At 37.4% G+C, this 20379-nt stretch overlaps 1 protein-coding gene across 1 annotated transcript in view; it reads right to left on the minus strand.

The window, feature by feature from the left end:
* LOC124223040 (uncharacterized) overlaps positions 1-20075 on the minus strand; it is a 39728-nt gene extending 19653 nt beyond the window's left edge. The window contains exons 1-3 of the mRNA XM_046634650.2: positions 19553-20075; positions 18360-18509; positions 7083-7422 (exon numbers count right to left, since the gene is read on the minus strand). Coding sequence (XP_046490606.1) covers positions 7083-7422; positions 18360-18509; positions 19553-19813 — 751 coding nt within the window. The 5' untranslated portion in view covers positions 19814-20075. The remainder of the gene's footprint in view (positions 1-7082; positions 7423-18359; positions 18510-19552) is intronic.
* Between the last annotated feature and the right edge of the window lie 304 nt (positions 20076-20379).

The following is a 20379-nucleotide window of genomic DNA, read 5'->3' on the forward strand; positions in this document are numbered from 1 at the left end:
TCAGCATCGATTCGAATATACTGCTGCGTTTATTATTACCGAACTACTCGCGAATGCTCGACAAATAGATATATGACACGATATTCTTAAGCTCTGAATTATAAAGCACAACTGAACTCTTATTCGTCGTATAGAAAATAGGTCAGGCTAATAAAAACGGTCGCTGAAAATTTTTGTTTATATCAGTCTAAGAGCGAAATGCGAGATTTACGAGATTCTTATTTTTCCATCTCAATTTTTCCGTCCGGAATCGTGACAGAATGAAGACTGATTGCACGGAGCGAAGTGTTCCGTACAGTGCTTCGATTCCTTCGTATAATTTTTTTTTTTTTTTTTTTTGTGAAGATATATCCTCCGATGGAAACCTTTCTCACCAATTTGGGCTAAATTCCTTAAGAATTAATGGAAAATAAATCTGACAAGGATAGTAATACCTGATAAACGAATAGTGAAAATCGTACGATATGTACGAAGAATTGTAAGATAAATATTTGTTTACTTATTTATTTATTTAATTTTTTTAATTGTCTTCTAGTGAACTCAGTGGAACGTTTCTTCCAGTTCTTTGAAGCGTTCGTTAAATTTCACTCGTAATCGAACATGAGTTACCTTATCGATTGGATTGATATTTATTTACCACCTAATGAATATTCTGGATTTAAAAGTTTCAAAATTGAGTAATCCGAATTTCAGAGAAGAAGAGAAATGTGATTGCCACAAAGAAAGCTTGAATCAGATACCGTCGAGGTGCGAAATGTCTGTTTAGCGTCTTTTTCGTCGAGGAAAAAGTTATGAATCACGTCACACGGACGAGCGCTGAGTAAAGATAAATCAGGTGTCGAGTATTTTTTCAAGTGCGTATGAATTTGTTATGAGATTTGGCGAATCGCGTTATCGATCGAATATAAATGTAGAAAAGAGAGAGAGGTTCGATTTGACGGAGCAGCCTTTAACCGGGAGAAATTTTTTTCACTTGCAAACAGTTTTAAACTCTACAAAATTTTTTTTACAACAGCCGACAAATTATAATTTTATTTACAAAACGAAAAAACGAATTTTCTTACCCGAACCGTTACTCCATTATAAAATATATCTATTTTACTAGCATTTTCTACCAACTGTTTGCTGTATACATATAACATGAAATCTTTCTCAGTTCAGAAGCGTATACATTATACCCATAATCGTAAAGTATATATATATATATATACTTTATACATATACGCAGGATCAGAGTCATGAATTTCATATCCTTCGACCACCGGCGGCGTACCGAGTGTAGGTCGAAAAAAGGCGGATAAAAAAAAAAAAAGTGGAAAGAAAAAATTTTTTATTCAGGGAAAAGAGTGCTCAATCCCCGCAAAAGATACCACCAGCCTCGGAGTTACTCTGCGTGGATCAGGAACTCTGCATGGATGCAGTGTGGGAGTACATACATACATGCATATGTATATATATGAGGTATCCCACGCCAATTCAACCTGGGTTTTACCCTTGACCTCTTAGTTTTGGAGCGCAATTTTTTTTATGATTGTTCTCACTTTGAAAGGTACTCTGTCAGAAAAACAGAGTACCTTTCAAAGTGAGAAAATTCATAGAAAAAATAGCGCGCCAAATTTAAGAGGTTATGGGTAAAACTCAGGTCGAATTGGCGTCGAATGCCCCATATATATACATATATATATATATATATATAGATATAACATAGCTTTATATACATATAGGTTATAACGGCGACTCGTCGCTTAATGGAAACGTAAACGTATGAATGTCTCACTTATCCGAACCGCCGGCCGTGTTTACCCAGCTTTTAAGCTCTCGTTGATTTTTTAAGCAGGGTATAAAATGAATCTGAAAAGGATAAAATTTCCTGAATAATCCGCATAATTAGGGTTCGAATTTTGGAATAGCGACGAATTAACAATACGACGATTCTTTTTTATCTGATCGAATAAGATTCGATGTGAGTAGATAATTGTGCAAATTCATTAATTTTTAAGGAATCTGACGGCGACAATTATTCCGGTTAACTGAGTTCAATTTTTAAGATATTTTAGATAAACTGATGGGATTTTTTATTTTTTTATTTATTTTTTTTTTTTATTGTTTTCAATTTTTTCTTCATTGCAAACGTATTCCTTCTGCGATAAGGTTTTCGGGATTACAAATCCTGTCAATCGGGGAACGATTGGTGGGAAAATGTGAGAAAAAATTGTTCAGAAATCGACAACAGTGTCACTTCACTTTTTATCCGATTAAACGTGAAGTATTTAAACTCTCATTTCTATATTAGTCCTTCGATTTTTACTTTTTCTGCCTACCATATGCTCCTAAATTTTCAAAGTACTATTCCAAGAGCATGAAAAATTCCTGATAAATCCCGATCCTACTGTCTATAATTTTGGATATATATATAATAAAAATAAATAATTAATAATAATAATAATAATAATAACAATAATAACTGCTCTTAACAAATCAAATCTATAACTACGACCATGCGATTTCACGTCCCTGTTTCGTCAACGAAACTTACATTGATATTAATAATATTATAATAATGTACTATAAAGTAAAAAAAATAAATCATTAGTTAAAAATTATAGGTTATTCCTTTTAAAATCTTTATCTAACTTTGTCTTTGAATAACTTACGCTAAAGACATTTTACTGAAATTTTTGTAGGGTTTGAATGGTATTTGAGACGGTGAACAGAAGAGTCGAGAGTTCGAAATTTGATTTTACCTTGCAGAAATTTGTATGAATGAAAATATCGTAGGATTTTTCCAAACGAAAATGAAAACTCATCAGCGTTACGGGTTTCCAAGCGGATTGTCGCACCCTCGCCGTATACTTTGTACATATACGCATGTTTCGCGTAACTTCGGGAAGACCGCGGGACCCTTTCGGGAGTCTTGCCGTTTTCCGCTGCGACGAGACGGGGATGAGGATGAGGATGGGGATGGGGATGGGACGAGGAATTAGTTTCACTCCTGGAACATCTGGCAGGGCGCGATATCGCACCCGGTGCTTTCGCCGCCGCTGCCAAGCTCCGTTATAAATACAATACACCCTGCAGTGACACGTATAGCCGAACCTTAATCGTAATTTACATGGCGCCAGCTCGCTAAAACGTTTTCGGCGTTATATGGTCCGGACTTTCTGAATTAAACCGATCGACTCGCCTACAGCGAAAATCGGAGGCTCAGCCGAAAGCTCGCATGTAAAGTCGCGAGCTTGCGGTGCGGAAGGTGATAACGAAAAACGTGGAGAAAAAAAACGAACCTCGAGGAAACGGCGAGAGTATTTTTCGCATTTATCTTGAACGATCGTTCTTTTTGATTGATGCAAATTTTTTTTTTTTTTATGTTTTCGGCACGTTCGTTTTGTATTCCTGTTTTCCTGAAAAAAAAAAAAAAACTTTCGGCGTGCAGTAATGATCGATGTTTCAAAAGTGGGAATATTTTAGCCAATAATTTCAAAAGGGTATGAATTAACTGTTTTCCAATGCTTATGAATCATTCGTGAATTCGGTTACTATGTGTGATAGAATCCTCGTTTCTAGTGTAGAAAAAAAAGGTAGATTTCTTTTTATCTGTTTAAATTAAACGCTCGATTGGAATTGCATTGAAATTGAATTGATTCAATTGCTGAAATTTCTAACTACTTTTCATAGCCATCGCGCAAAAATTCCATGACACCGCTTGAAATTGTTTAAAATAATTTATCAATCGCTTATAATCGACTTCGGATTTCTTAAAACCACTTCAAAGTCGTTTCAAGCATCTCATAATAAGTCTGGAACTGCGCAAAATTACTTGTAAATTCTTGAAACTATTCGTTGTCATTTAAGAACCACCGAAAACCATTCGAAATCATTAAGAAATAATTTCGAACTCCTTGAAACTAGTTTGAAGCAGTTTGTTATAATTTCAAAAGCGCTCAACATCGCGTCGATTAAAATTTAAAATTAATTTCAAACAATTCAAAATAATTTCTAGATCGCTTGAGGCCGTTCGAAACTTGATCGATAAGTGAATGTCTCCTCGGATATCTACAATACTCTTAAAATTTTGGTAAAATGTTACATTTTCTTGAAAAATTATTGATCAATTATCAAAAACCATGAAGAACGAAACGCAATCATTAAATTTCTTGTTTCGCAATTGTTTCTCGATTCTTCGACGTTCCGTTTCCCTCGATAAGTGTAAGAAAAGAAAAAAAAAATTCTTAACGACATTTTGACTGATCGTGAATCGGACTTCGACTTCAGCATGAAAATATCGTGCGCGCTGGTCATTTTACAAATGCGATGAATATCGGCACGTGTTATTTATCCCTAGGTAAAATACGTCTGCATGTGTACATAGGCGTAAAGCCTGCAATTCTCTGCAACGATCCGTCATTCTGGACTTGTGGCTATTTATCTTACGCCGCGTTTCAACGCGTATAACTGTTCGTGTACCTTCAGCTCTCACTTGTCGATCGCCGGTGATTGATTTTTTCCACCAGAATTTAATCCGGCTATATAATTCTCGACGATCAATTTCCCAGTTTTTTTTTTTTTTTTTTTTTTCAGCTTCATCTCCTTTCTTTCTGATTTTCGTCACTTTTTTCCCTCCCGCTTAAATTGCGCCGTTTAAGGTCATGTAGTACTCCGACCCTTACCGACCGAGCAAACTCACCCTTCTTCTTCCCATATTAAGTAAACGAACGAACGGAAAGGGTTCAAATTTCGACGGTGCATCGCTCTTTTGTATCCGAATTCGAGAACGTTACTAATATCCCGAACATCTTGAAAAAAAAAAAAAAAAAATGTCTGGTTTTTTGACATGCGTTAATATTCAAACGTTTCCCACATTTCAGGGTTCAAAAAGTGCATAGCTGAGATAGTTTGCGCAATTACCGAAATAATGAAGATCAGAATGATCCATCGTGATACTATTTTCATACAATATTGAGGTCCTTAGATGAAATCTAAGTATTACAATAATTTCATGAAAGCATCTTTTATTTAAGAAATTATTGCAATTCCTACTACTAGCATTGTAATTTAAAGCCTTTCGGTTCGTTTGTTAATTTAATATAGGAAGAAAAAGGTGAGTTGGTTGATCGGTAAAGGTAGGAATACTACATGACCTTGAGCCCGTCACGCCACGTCTGACTAAACGGCGATCTTTCTACTGATAAAAACGAGTCTCATCCTGTAACTTATATTGTGTTTATTTTTGACAATGGAATCGATGCATCAGAATATGACAAACTCGGTTGTATTAGGATACGTAAAGACCAATTTAAATTGTAAAATTTCTAAGCAACTTTTGCAAAAAAAAAAAAAAATCGTACGAGCAAAAAGCGCGTCAATTTGAACAAAATAAACTGTCGCAGATTTATGCGCATACATTTTTTTTTTTTATACTCTGCAAGACGGTGTTTTATTTCATCGGTATAATAAGGCGACGGATGGAGCAGGGATTAAAATAAATAACGAAACCGAGAAGGATGTAACGGACCTTTTTACTCCCTCATTATTTTCAGAATCCAATAATCGTCCGAGATATAAAAGGGGACGACTTTAATCGTCGATAAAATCAACCGAGATTACGAAGAGAGGCCTAGCCTGCTATATAATTCGGCGAGATTCGAAGGTCGCTAAAAGTGCGGCTGGTCGTCATTAAATTCCCAAACGTCGCACGTCGTGCGGCCTGAAATTCAATTTCAATAACCTCGAGTGGGTTCCAAAAATACCGCGAAAAAATATCTCGGATAACTCGAATTCAGACGGGACGATATTTCTCGCGCCTCATTTTTTATTTTTTGCAAAGACGAGAATGTAATATGAAAATGAGAGTCGGAGAAATCCACGCAAAGCATTAAACATTTTTATACAGCGATCTATTCGTATAATAATTTATTGTCAGGTTTTTTTTAAATAAATAAGAGTAACAAATTTTTTTCATACTTGAACCCCCATGCAGTTGCTTCGCTGAATTTGAACTCTTTTTCAATTTCACAAGTATCGAAAGAATCTAAAATTCAATAATCGACTCTCAAAAAGTAACTGCGATGGCTAAGTCAATATGGCGTCGGAACTGAGTTGACAGCTGATCGTTTTAACTTAATTACAGGAATGTAAATAAGGAACAGAAGACTCCGGGCAAGTGATTCAACTTCTGTTTAAAAACGCTGAGTTAATACCGAGTGAAATATAGGACGAATAACGACCTTTATAATTAAATACGAGACGAGACTAACGTGAAATATTTTTCGCCACTATATGGCATCGTCCGATATTTCGAATTCCAATTACGTGCACTGAGAGAAATTTCTAATTATGGTTACCGTGCAGTCCTCGATTATTTACTAAAAAATAGTTAGAAATACGAAACGAGAACGACTTTAGTACAGTTGTAACCAAAAGGCATGGTATAAGTTAGTATAATTTTTTTTTCGTTATGATCATTTATACTATACTTAACGTCAAAGCTCTATTCAACTGAAAAAATTCAGTTAGCTAAACAATGTTTTACAATCAACAACTCTAATTACATTGTTAATATTTGCATTTACTGGGTGTTTCCAAGTAAACTCCGCATTATTTTCGATTGCCTACCCTTAGGGGGAACAAATATCGGTAATACAGACATCCCGAGTTATCATCAATTTAGTAAAGCCAAGACATATAACCACTTTAACGTGACTCCGGGACGCGATCACTGAACGCTTCGGTACAAGTTATAAACAACGAAACAACGGGCAGTTCCAATTCACTCGCAAGGACCTTAAACACGCTACCATGTACCGATAACTCGGTATGTCTGTATTAGCGATAAATTCCATAGGTCTGCATTACCGATATTCGTTCCCCTCAGTGGTAGGCAACCAAACATGCCGCAGCGTTTATTTGGAAATATCCGGTGTAAAGCAAATTTTCTCATAATTCGAATAATATTCAAATCGTTATAATTGCAACGATACTCATTTCGCTATAATTTTCTAGCGACCATAACAGTTACGCAATTGACGCCTGTCACCTTTAGACTTTGGATAAACATTCGAACGTTCTTGGCTATCATCACTCACCGTCTGTTCCATTCCGTCCTGAACGTCCTGGAATCCCGTTAGCTCCTGGGGTCCCATTTGCCCCCGGCCTCCCGTCAGACCCACTGCGACCAGGAAGACCATCGAGTCCCGGTTCCCCCGGGATCCCATTCCGCCCATCGAGTCCAGGTTCGCCTCGTTCTCCCTTCGGCCCCGGCGTTCCTTGGTGCCCCGGCAATCCGGTGAGTCCCGGTGGGCCCACAGGCCCGGAAATTCCGGGCAGACCGCGGTCGCCCTTCTCCCCCGGGGTCCCAGGGATCCCCGGAAGTCCCGGGGAGCAATAGTCCCTGAAATTCCGACAGAAGTTCTCCATGACGTCGGTCTAGAAAATAGATGAAATATAATAAGCAAAGATTCAAGCTCTAGTTTTCTTTCGAGTTTATCTCACGAAATTTCAACACTTCTGGTGTGAGATTGTTTGAAAAGTCTCACTTCATAAGTCGTTAACTTGGTTGATTTAGGTACGGATAAAATTCATCCCAATCGATATTAAGAAAATTCTTTAAAGGTATCGTAATTCATAACTCGACAATTTTTCTTTTTTTTTTTTTTTTTCTTTTCATAAATATTCTAAGTTATATTTTTGAGATATATGACAGATAAAAGCGAATGATTTACCATTTCCTGCAAATTAATATTTTTTTACTAATTTCGTTCCACTTCATTTCTAATTGTCATACACTCAACGATATCGTTCTAAAAATTCTCTGCGACAATATTTTCCAAATCACCAAAAATGTTTCAATTTCTCATCTATAAAAAATATCTTCGGTAATTGTCTTTTCAATGATTATACAATATATTCGTGCGAAAATTATATCGCGTGTACAGATGGTGATAATTTATAAATAACTTTATACCTCCGTCCGCTTTTCCTTTACTCCGCGTTTTATTTCTAGTATCGGGTAAACGCGTACAGCAAAGAATTTATTACAGAACGAAACTCGCGGTTTAATGAATTATTAATTAAAACAAGATTAAACTCCGCCCTGCGACTCTTTGCCCACTCTCAGATGGCCTCGCGCAAAAGAGTTTTACGGTTATGCCGCGCAGTGGCAGCAGGTTGAATTATTAACGACAAGAACCGGATATTATGTCCAGCCCAGACCTCCGCTGGCTTCACTATGTAACGTTCCGAACTCCTGAAACGTCCCAAAAAAAGTTGCACGCTTGGTCCGATGTGTCACTCATATTTTTTTCCACGCGTACCTACGTATGATAGTCTGTTTCAAATTACAACAACATTTTTTTTTTCTCACTCTCCAAAGCAGAGTTTTTCCCATAAAGAAAGATGACTAGGATTTTTAGCTCGGCAAAAACTGATTGCGTCCAAAAGTTATTCCATTACAAAGAGAAAAAAAAAAAGAAAAAGAAAAACGTAATACAAAATTTAAATCTACCCCGTCCAAATATGTTTAATGTTATTTTTATTATTTTATTTTTCATATTACACGTTGCGAAATATTTGAAATCAAATTTTGAGCATCGATCGATAAGTCTCAACGCGTTAATTATTTATATGTTATAATTAATACTCTGATATCGAAAGTTTTCTGAGCAGTACATTGTGATTAAATTATGATAGGGGGTGACGAAATCTCGACACTGATGAAGTGTCAGCAAATGGGATCGGAGCGAGACGCTCAAAGGGGTGATTTAAGACGTCAATATCATACTTTCTCCCAAGAGATCTGTACGTAATTAGAGCATAATTCGTGTTTCAGTAAAATCGTCCGGGAAAATTCAGCCCTGAATGACAGAAAAGACAGTGATATTCGTTAGGGGTGATCGTCGTTCGTCGCTGAGAGCTTGATTCTACGTTCGCAGCAAAGCTTGAGAGGATTTATCCCGCATCCCCCGATTTTCACCCTTCGCTGTAACTCGCAGTGTCTGATATCTGTTTACACAAAAATTTATGCAAATAGATCGGGAACCGGGAAGCGAATTCTAAAAAATGAGGTAACGATTATAGAGAGAAAGATTGTTATGAAAAAACTACGGAGAATGTTAAACGATGCCGGGAAATAGGGAGATCCAATTTCGCCGAAGAAAGCAGCTCGCAAAAATTTTCCAACAATCTAATCTCACGAGGATATAACTAAAGTGTGTATATTACGCCCTCGGTGCGAATTTGAATGGAAGAATGAAGACAAGAGGAAGAGAGATGTAGAAAGTATGTGCGAAGGTATGGTGGAAAAGTGGAGCCGTGAAAAAAGCTGCGAACATTCAGGTTAAAAATTATTACGTATTCAGACGTCATTTGGAAGGAGGATGAAACATTTCCGTGGGTAATTTAATCTCGCTCCCTTTCGAAGAAGGCGTAGCTGATATTTTACGCCCAGCGTAAAACGTAACAAGTTTAGCATTTCCGAGCGAGAGTAAACGGCGGCGACTTCATACCTTTATCCTTTACTTCCATGCTTTGGATTAATTGAATTTTTTCGATTACATATGTTTTTCAAAATCGCAAGAATCGGGGATAGAGATAAAAAAAAAAAAAAAAAATGCGTAATCGACGGATTATAAAAATCGGAAATCACATTTTTAGGAATTCAATTTCGAGGCGATGTTCTTTTTCTTTTTTTTATTTTTCTTGTCTTTTTGGATCCTGCGGGTGTGAAAAATTCGGAACGGAATCTTTTCTCGGAATATCTGAAAGATTATAATGTATCCGCACATCAACGTGGTTGGCGGGTGGCTTTCTATGACGAGGGTTTCCCGCAACCGCAGAATTACTGCAAAACTTTACCGTCGATTGGACCGAATAAAGCGTGCAGTGGATCCTTAAGGAGACGGATGCTGTGCACGGTTTTTTAAAAAAAAAATTTATAAAATTATATACACCGCGATTAAAATCAATCGAGGAACTTCGTTTTGATCAAAATCAATTTTACATAATAAACTTGAGAGCCCTTTGTTTCGTCATTTTCATACGCTTGACTCCCTTGGTAAACATAATTTCTATAAGCCGAAAATGTGGCAAAAAATTTCTACTGATTTGCTCGAGTAATATTTGGTAAGAAGCTTTTGTTAGGATTTGATACGGATATGAGAAAGGCTGGAATAAACTCAAAGAAATCCTTATTGTAAGATGAGTTGATTTATTTTTTCTTTTTTACTTCAAGCTTCTCTATATTCAGATAATGGAGTGATTTGCGTTACATTCACAAGGAAATTATTGAAACGTTATGGGATTTATAAAATAACCTCGACCTGTTTTTTTTTTTTTTTTTTGTAATCAATACAACTCTTCATCGGACGATATTTCGTGAACAGAATAAAGTTCTTTGTAACTCAGTTTCATTGAATTTGAGGAAACAAGTTTCAGTTTAGTTAGGAAATTAAATTAATCTTTCATACTTTTAACTATTTTATTAATCAGACTCACTTCAGTATAAGGCTAAAAAATTCTCTTCTCTTCGTTAACGGGCACAATTACCGACGATAATTTTTATATCGACCAAGATTCAATTGTCTGCAAGAATCCATAATTTTTCGATTGTAGAATATTTTGAACAGAATTGCGATAAAAAAATTCAGCAATATTGTTCAATAAGCTTTCTTGAATTCTCGTCAAGTTTATTGTTTATTTATTTTTTTTTTAACAGAAATTAAAGATTCTTTGATATGGTTTGTTTTTTTTCATTCTGCATTTTCTACATGTTCAAAATTTCTGTTAAATCGCCGAAGAATGAAATAAGCAGTCTTTTATTTTCAACGAATTTCTCGTTCTCGTTAAAAAATGTTCAAAAAAAAAAAAATAAAAATAAAAACTTTCAAGAGTTTTTTCAGAAAATTTTTGCCATAATCTATAAATAATATTTTTACAACATCTTGAATATGTAACGCTTTCAAAATCTAATTCGCAGCTTACTCTGCTGTAAAGTTTTTTAGAAGAAGATTGACGGTAAAAAAATTTTTTCAATTCTTCTCACCACTTTTCTTAAATCCTCCAGTAATCTCTAAAAGTGTTAAAAAACTTTTGTAAAATTCCCAAATACCTACTTATTCCATGAAAATTCATTGACATTTTCCAACTCGTGGATCCATTTCGAACAACCGTGCTTTTCACTTCGTGTGCTTTAGATGTGGCTCGTACGAGATAAAAAAAGAAAATAAATAAATAAAAAATATGTAGAAAAATTTTCAATTTCGAATAAACTTGACAGCATTCAGCCGAATTTTTGCCATACAAAAGTGCGAAATCCGAATGAGGAGGCAGCCGAAATAGCGGCTTCAGATTTCGTGTATTATGATGATCAAAATCCAGTCTCCGTTTACCAGAAAGCAGCGCGAAGCCGATTCTCACCGAGAGACGAGAGCTTTTCGGATATTTTTCCGTACATTACTGTCAAGAGTGAAGTATTGCGGTTGTTCTGAGGCCGCATAGCTCAGGTTAAAACAAACTAGACGGCTCGGGATTGAGCGTTACATCGTTACTAACGCACTCCTCCGGCTATCAATAACTCTTTCCCGGATATTACTTGTCATTCACCGCTGTTCGCCGCCTCGCGTGTGCCCGGATCATACGGTGATCCTCGTTTGCCGCGGATTATCCTAGAGGAACGAGAAGATGAAAAAAAAGAAACAAAAAAAAAGAAAAAAAAACGATGAAAGAGTTCGCTCACTTTGGTATTTTCAACCATCTGCGAACGACATATTTTACAAGTTTAATCGCGGGGGTTGGTTAACCCTTTCAGTCACGCGATTCGGTTATACTTTCTTTTTTTTTTTTTTTTTTCCTGGCATGGAAGTGCAATTGTAGGCACGTTTTCTATGTATTTTTTCGACGCTGAATGGGAATCTCATTTCAAAATTTAATAAAACTAAAAATAAGCCCTAAAATGGGGTGAAAACAGGGTGAATTATGAATAATGTTTTAGACAGTGGTCTTGAATGAGATTTGTATGAATATTTATTTTCAGACAGTACCATTTTAGGCCGAGAATAGATGAAAACCCCGATACTATCTACATGCACCCTTAAGGAGGGTGAAGACTACCCCTATGCATTGAATTTTATAAATCTAACGGCAATTGCGAGATCTCTGTTTGACAACCAATGAATTCCAAGCGTTTTTAGTACCTACACGTTTGCTATCAAATTTCTCCGCTTACGAATGACATTCGCGAAAGTACGTTGTTTTTTTTTTCTTTTATTTTTTGTTTGCATATATTTATTTATAACAATTACAAACAATTACGCGTTCACAAAGAATCCTAATCGTTCTAAAATGTAAGTATCTTTTTGATCCAAAATCTCAAAAAAGTGCAGTATTTTACGTGGAATAAAAAAGAAATGACAAAAAAGAACAAAAAAAAAAAAAAAAAAACAACAAAAAAGGATGCCGTTACAGTAGCTTCTGTGACTGAAAGGGTTGGCAAAAAAATGCTTTTTTTTCTTTCAAATTTACTATCAAATAGTCCTGCGTTGAGCATAGTTTGTCAAATTATTTACAAATACAAAAATACAAAATATTGGAGTTATAAAGAAAAGGTTATAGTCGTTAGATGCCGACGCTTCATTTTAAATCGTTTAAAAACGCTCGAGTTTGTATTCGAGGAAAGAAATACGGTTTCGAGGGTTCGTTAAAAATTGCTTTCGAAAATCTCAAGAAGTAGGAGGAAAAGAGGAAGAAGGAAAGGGGAAGCAAAAGGCCGAGTATCACACCGTGGGGAGAAATTTGGCTAGATTTATTCGCTGGCTGGCTGTCCGTGGGTGAATTCCGGGCTCCATGTATGTGTTCGACGGGGATCCCGACGTTTAACGGCGTCGTGTAAGCACCTGGACGTCGGTTTACTTAACCGCAACGATCTCGCATTGAATAATTGATACCCCACCAGGATGGCGGCGGCGTGGGCTTTGAAAAATGACTGCGGGAAAAGGAAATTGGACGCGAGAAACTCGAGGAGATAATTCGTACACACGAGACTCGACAGATCTCTAATTTCAGCCACCGCGAGTAATGAAAGCGAAACGGGAACAAAAAGAATTTTCACCACTTTTCCACGCGTAGTCTTCGCGAAGATAGAATTGTCGATTTTTTGGACGCGGCGAAACGTTCTTTTCGTCTTTTTTCTTTCTCTTTATCCCGATTTCAAGGGGATTGGTTCACCGAAATTCAATACTCTTCATTCTCTTCGTTATTGTCAGAACGTCGTATCAACGAGCTTTGATAAAAACAAAAAGTATAACAAAATACCGATGATATCGATGATTCGATTCGAACCACTTCAAAATCGGTAAAAGTCTCGTAAATTCGTTCCATTTCATTAAAAAATAATTCATTTTATTCGGAAAACTATTTTCTACAAACACACCGAAATACTTAATTTTTCATCGTAATGATTACGATCGACGAATTTCAACATCGAATTGGCTACGACTTGAAAAAGAAAAATCAGTTTCAGTAACTTCCCACGGTAAACTAGCTTTCCAAATGAAATTATTTATCTTGAAGTAAGATCTGACGTAAAATCTAACACTACGCTTTGTTTAAAATAACAATATTTTTTGTTTTCGTATTTTTCAACAGACAGCTTAGGGATATAAAAATTGGATAAATCCTGAACGTACGAATATCTCGTATAATAAAGAGCATAAAAAGTATCGATTTACGGTCAACCAGTCTCTTTCACGTACACGTACTGTTTGCATAAAAGCCTGTCGGCTCTTCGTGCAGATATGAAAAACTTTTATATTCCTTTATTTTGAGTTCAAAATTATCAGAAAATTTTTCATCAAATTCTCGTTCTCTAGCTCCGCACGCGTGTGATAAACTTTCCGCCGTCAAGCTTGAAAAAAAAAAAAAAAAAAAAAAAAAAAATAGGAACCTCAAACCGGTTGCATGTTAATAAAACTAACGCACGTAAAAACGATTCGGATGATAAGCGCTGAGCGAGTGGATACCGACTACAGTTTGGGGAAATATGTGGGGCATGGTGTCGAGGTGCAGACTTGAGCAATCTTTCGTAACGTATAACAAAGCCGCTCAATGCAAATTCCGAGCATTTCTATAAAACGTCGCGCCCCCTGATGGTGAAATTGCGTTTTCTGCGTTACTCTCCAACCACACACATGATCACTATATTCCCGTGTCATCTAGATCCAACGATTCGCCCCCCCCCCCCCCCCCCCCCCCCCACCCCCACCCCCCGGTGATCCGTAAACTTCCATTTAATAATATATCCGAGGTTAAAATCAGACGCGAGTAAATATATTTCTTTTATACACACACGCGCGCGCTGTTTATTTTTTCTCATTATATTTTGAGGCAAAAAATTATAACCAGAGAGAAATTTATTTTCACGCAGGTGTAATAACACGGAGTTTATAAACGCGCCTGGATACTGTAGAAATAAAGAAAAACGTAAAAACATAAAATAATCCAAATATAACACAAGGCAACGGAAATGAATAAACAAAATTTCTATTCATGATTATTGGATATGTCTATTTTTAACGTCGAATTCAGTGTACAACGAATACGTGTTAAAAAAAAAAAAGCAGGGATGTTTTATTTTTCTTTTTTAAAAGGCTCGACAAGCTTCGAGTATACCATGCGTACCTAACCAACGTCTGACCCTCAACTTTTTTTGATTTAGTCCAAAAATTTTTTTCTGCAATCTTCGTAACTCTGAAACGGTACCCCGAATTTTTTTAGAAGTGAATTTGAAACGGATCTTTTGTATGATTTTCGAAAACTGTATTTTCTTTTCCAAAAATTACCAAAACCGAATCCGTGATGGACCGATTTTTTTTTTCATACTTTTAATTTTTTTGGTCAACTAAAACATTGCTCAAACGGTCTGAAAGTTCCCAAAAAATGCTCAAAGTTTCTATTTTTCACTTGAAACGTTTCTAGACCGGTTTCATTATTAGGTTGCCAAAAAAAAAAATTTAAATGTGCCAAACAAATAGACAAAAATCGTTCCATAATAGAACAAGTCTGGAAATGTTCCAAGTGAAAAATATAAGCTCGAAGAATTTTTCGGAAATTTTCAAAAGGTTCAAACAATTTTTTAGTTAACCAAAAAAAATTGATAGTGATGAAAAAAAATGGGACAAAATCGGCCCATCATGGGCCTAGTTATAAAATGTTTGGAACAGAAACTACAGTTTATGAGATAATGTTTATGAGAATTTTAAAAAAACGTCCTGTTCAAAATCACTTGAAATATTTATAAATAGTTGATCAGTTGAATAAAAAATTTGAAAAAATTCAGGATCCTGTTTCAGAGTTGTTATAATTGCAGAAAATTTTTTTAAACAAAATGAAAAATGGTGAGTTCGCATGGAATTCCCCATATATATGTAGGCGGGAAGATCTCCGGGTCTTTTCGGGTTCGTCGGCGAGAACTTCCTGCCGATAAAGAGCCCGATATTTCCGCTTATACGCCGAATTATGTACACAGAGAAGCGAGATAAACCTTGGAAAGCACCGGCAAGGAAATTACCACAACGTAACCAAGTCGTTGCGGACTTTCGTCGACGACCTAAATCGTCTCTTGCATTAACTTAGCCATGCTGAGTGACGTCGAGGCTAAGTAAGGACGCTGGCAATGGGATAAGCGGCAGTCTCAATGGCGAACGGTGAGCAAACCGAGCGCGTAGAATGGCGATGGGAAATGTTAATGCTAAAAGCGGGAAGTTAGAGAGCGGGAAGATATTACGGGGAACACGACGGTAGTCGCTTATACGATTAGTTGGAAATTGAATGAATGATTTGAATTCTATGACAATGATTTTTGGTCATTTAAAACGTTTTTCTATTCATTTTCAATCATTATTATTCTCCTTTAATCTTATTAATTAACTCATTCGCTTCTTTGTACACTATAGCGTGCAATCTAGATGTTAGTTTTTTTTTAATTTTATCGAGATATACGGCATATTAAATAATTGTCGAACATATGAAATGGGAGTAACAGTTTTTGACAAATCGATTTCCGCTATTTATTTTTTTAGAATTACTCTCACATTGCGAGAAAAACGCAAATTTTGAAAAAAAAAGACACTCAATTTCTGAAACATGTCCGAAACAACTAAAAGTCAAGTGTTTCTTTGCTTAAATAAAGGCATTTTGAGTTCATATTTTCATTTTAAAGTGAACGGGTTGATAAAGATTATACACTCAATGTTCATACTATTGATTTCGATTCTGGTTGAAGTTCTCAATGTTATGGCAACGACGCATTTTTAGAGAATACTTCGTGCAGTTAACCCTTACCCTCCACACCGGGGTCAAAGTGACCCCCGCTGCATCTTCACCGTAAATTCCGTATGGAAAAAATCCAAGATAGTCCGACTTGATGCAAGATAAATAACGAAATATCGTTAATTCGTTTCTTTTCCAAACACATTCGACTTCACTCATTCAAATAAATACCATTTTTCCATCACGCAGTATCTTCATGTTTTTTTTTTTCAACGAACATCCATACCTTGATAGTTACTCAGTCAGTTTTTAGCTCAAAATATTGAAAATTCAGTGAGTAGAATGATTGATTTTTCGGTATTTTGTTGCTTAATGAATTTTTTTTATTTTTTTTTTTTTTTTGTCATATTCAAAATTTCACTTTGCTAGAGGTAATTAATTCACCTTTAAGTATAATAGATTTCAATAAATTAAGATAATGCAGCGCAGAAATTTGTGCGGAGATTACTCAAATTAGCCTCGCTGCGAAATCAACCCCTAATTGACTCTTTCGATTTCAGCGTTAATTGGGGGCTAAAGTGGCGAGCAGCTTTTGCTACCGAGGAACGAGAGCCACTCAAGAAACGCCGTATTACGCAGGACAAATTACTCGCGTTGTGGCTGGTAGGTGCGCGGCTTACGTTGTAACAACTTGCAAGCTCCGCGAAAGCTTCGCCTTGGCGCCTTGAGCCGAGGTGCTGCGTGGTGACTGATTAAACCTCCCTTACTAATCGGATTTAAAGGGGCGCGTCCGGCACACGCTCTTGGACGAAACCAACCCCACACGATTTAATGCTACGTACAGCAATCGGAGCAAGTTTTTGTCGTATTTTTATTTTTATTTTTATTTTTTTTTTTTTTCTTAGAAGGAGTTATAAACGTCAATTTTATTGTGTACAAAATAATCCTCTAGAAAGTAAAGGACTATTGGTTAAATTCTGCAAAAAGCGCTTATCAGCGTGTGATTTTTTTCACATTCGAATAAACGTGTAGGAAAAACATAGCAATTATTCCAGTGAAAGTTCTTGGTCGAAAATTCTCAAAATTTTTGAAAATCTTTAAAAACTATACATGATATGCATTTTTTTTTTTTTTTCTTTTGACAAACCAACAATGTGTATAAAAATACCGCTTTCTATGCGTATTTGTGAGAGTCTGGTCAAATTTTTCTTTTTTAAAATAATTTACGCAGATATTGCTAATCAGAGGGAAGAAATGTAAATTTCGTCAATCGTAATCGAAGCTTATGTGATTTGAAAGTAATCGATTTCCACGAATCCAAATTCTACTTTACAATATATCGTTAATGAAATGCTCATTAAACGCACGTTCGGTACACGAAAAAAGCAATTTGTGGGGTAATAAATTGTCCCTGACAGAGAAAAAACGAAAAAAAAAAACAAAGAATAAAATACACGATCGCACAGTATTTTCACCCCATCCTCCACATCGCTTTATCGAGAACGATTTAAACGTCATCAATTCTGGATGAGTTAATAAATGAAAACAGAAAAAATGCTGGCAGAGCGGCGCACAGCGACACCCCTAATTGAGATTCAGTAAACGGAATGATCCGTGAAGAAAAAATATAAATGACGAGCGTTTTATACTGCCGTTAGCCATATTTGATATCAGCATAGGATATTCGGGAAGGGTGGAGGATGAGGATCGGGTCGGGGGGAGAGGATTCGAAGCGTCTGTGAATAAGTTAATTGAATGTAACGCGCGAACTGTTTGGAGAAGCTGATATCCACAGGGGATCACGTATATATAAAGGGGATGAAAGTTTCTTCCGCCATCGCCCTAGAAATCGTCCTCTGGCTGCAGGGGATGATATTACGAAGGGTCAAAGGATTTTTTCCCCCTTGGGACTTAAACTTGAGGCACGGATTTCGCCTTCTTCTCGCCCCGCGAACTCGGTGCCAATTGATTCCGAACACACCCAAAGGGATTTTAAAAACGTATCACAAGCTGCACCCTCGCTCCCTGATCAGCTCGATCTCGACCCCAATCGACACTGATTTACCCGCGGCTATGGGGGAATTCTTATGTGTTATACTCACCGGAACCCGCGTGGCACCTGTTAGCCAGACCCAGTCCTGGAGGTCCGACGATGTTGGGGAATCTTCACCCCCTACAGGCGGACCCACCGGGATCGCAGTTGCAGTTTTTACGTCTCTTGGCTGCTGCTGCGCTTCCCTCTCTTCCTGGTCCTGAAACATGTAGGTTCTTGTGATAGTTGGTAAGGCGTGAGAGTGCAGAAGGATCAGACAATATAAGGGTGAAATGATCAAATTTTCGTAATTGCGGGTGTATTTAGACTATGTCAAAAAATTGTTTCAAATAACGAGAGGAAGTGATTTTCTGTTTATTTATTAACTTTTTTTTAACTTTGGCATTTTGTAACTCGTCAACGAATTAGTTTACTGATAAGACCGGAACGTGCTTTTGTGGGGGATTAAACGCTCTACAAAAAAGATCATTTTACACATTTTATGATAAATCTACTCTTTCAAAACTTATCTAAGGTCGAAAGGTATTTAAGGACCTTCGTCTATACTCCTATAATTGTTCTAGATCTTATGGCTATTCCAACAATATTCGAAACTTTCTTTTGACGATATCCATTTTACTAAAATTTTCTTGTAAATATATCATATGAAATTTTTTGCAGTGCGAAATAATTGCGAAACCGAGTTAATCGAGTTAAAGTTGGAGGAAGAATGAATTCCTTGGTGAAGATAGTCCATGAAATCATTCAATTTTGTGAAATTTTCGGGTGTAAAATAGAAGACCAAGTAAATTCAGAATCAGAAAAAAATCTGCCATTTTCAAAAAGATTTTTCAAGTCGTCATAGAATTCCGTATTGAAGCAACCTTTTGTACCCAATTATCAATATAATGTTCTTACAAAATTTTCTCTCAAGATTTGTCATCAACAACTTATTCGGAACAACGAAAGCTCTGACAACGAGCCTAATCTTATAAATACCTGACTGAATAACAAGTGACGCGAATCCTGGTTATAAACTCGTCCTGTTTATTCTCCACTACCAGTTCCATAATTGGACTTACCCAGGGCTTTGAGACATCGTCGAAAGCTTTTCTGCACAATGCTATCAAAGTTCGCCAAAATTCCGAGTTTAACTTGGAAGGTGGCGGACGGATTCGCGGTTCAAAGAGATCGGCCAACACGGCTGGAGCGATTTCGTGCAATTGTCCGCAAGCTCAAGTCAAACGTAAATAATACACATACCTTGAAGTTCTCGGAAACGGCGTTCTCCTCGAAGTTAACGCCGCTCCGTTTTTGGCGGGATATATCTACGCCCTGACCGAAGTCGTCTTCGATTTCGCATCGCGGGCACTCGGCGACGCGAAGCTCTCCCTCGAGGCTGAGAAGCTGCAAGTAGAGGTAGGAAAAGGCCCCGATTTGAAGGAGGGCCTGGGCCAGGACGAACCAGGTGAGCGTCCTGGACCGCGGGCAGGACCCGACACCCTTCGCCTCGGCTTCACCCATCACGCAGGCCGCTTAACCTGGCTCCAGATTTAAATCGGGCGCCTAAGTCGGGCCGGAGGTCATGACGCGAGCTTTCGGCTTTTGCTGCACGGAGGTGACACTCACTCGGCCGCTTCGCTGCTTTCCGCACCTGCTGCACTCCGGTTTGCACCGATTTTTTCGCCGATGAGCATGCCGGCACTCGACGTCCGACCACGCGCGCTTTTTCCACTGCCGCTTGAAGCCCGGTTGGCGCACACGATCGCGGCTGGCACTCTACTGCCAGTTTCTACTGCCGGACCGCGAGGTCTCGAGCTTCCGAAACCAGCGACGCTGGCTGCGCGCGCAGCGCCGCTTGGAACTATCGCGGTTGCGGCCGTCTACAGTGCAGCGGTATACTTGTCGCTCTGCGACGATCAAATGCGACGTGAACCAGACGGGCCACTTAATCACGCGACAATTGTACTGCACGCTTCCGAGGATGGCCGATCGGCACGACGCCGTCTTGATATTGAACTGCTCAAAATTACGGAAAGGGAAGTTAACGAAGGCAGAATTTTCGCTCAAGGAAGAGAAAAATCTCGGAC

The sequence above is a fragment of the Neodiprion pinetum genome, chromosome 7 (genome assembly GCF_021155775.2).
Source record: "Neodiprion pinetum isolate iyNeoPine1 chromosome 7, iyNeoPine1.2, whole genome shotgun sequence".
Taxonomy (NCBI): Eukaryota; Metazoa; Arthropoda; class Insecta; order Hymenoptera; family Diprionidae; genus Neodiprion; species Neodiprion pinetum.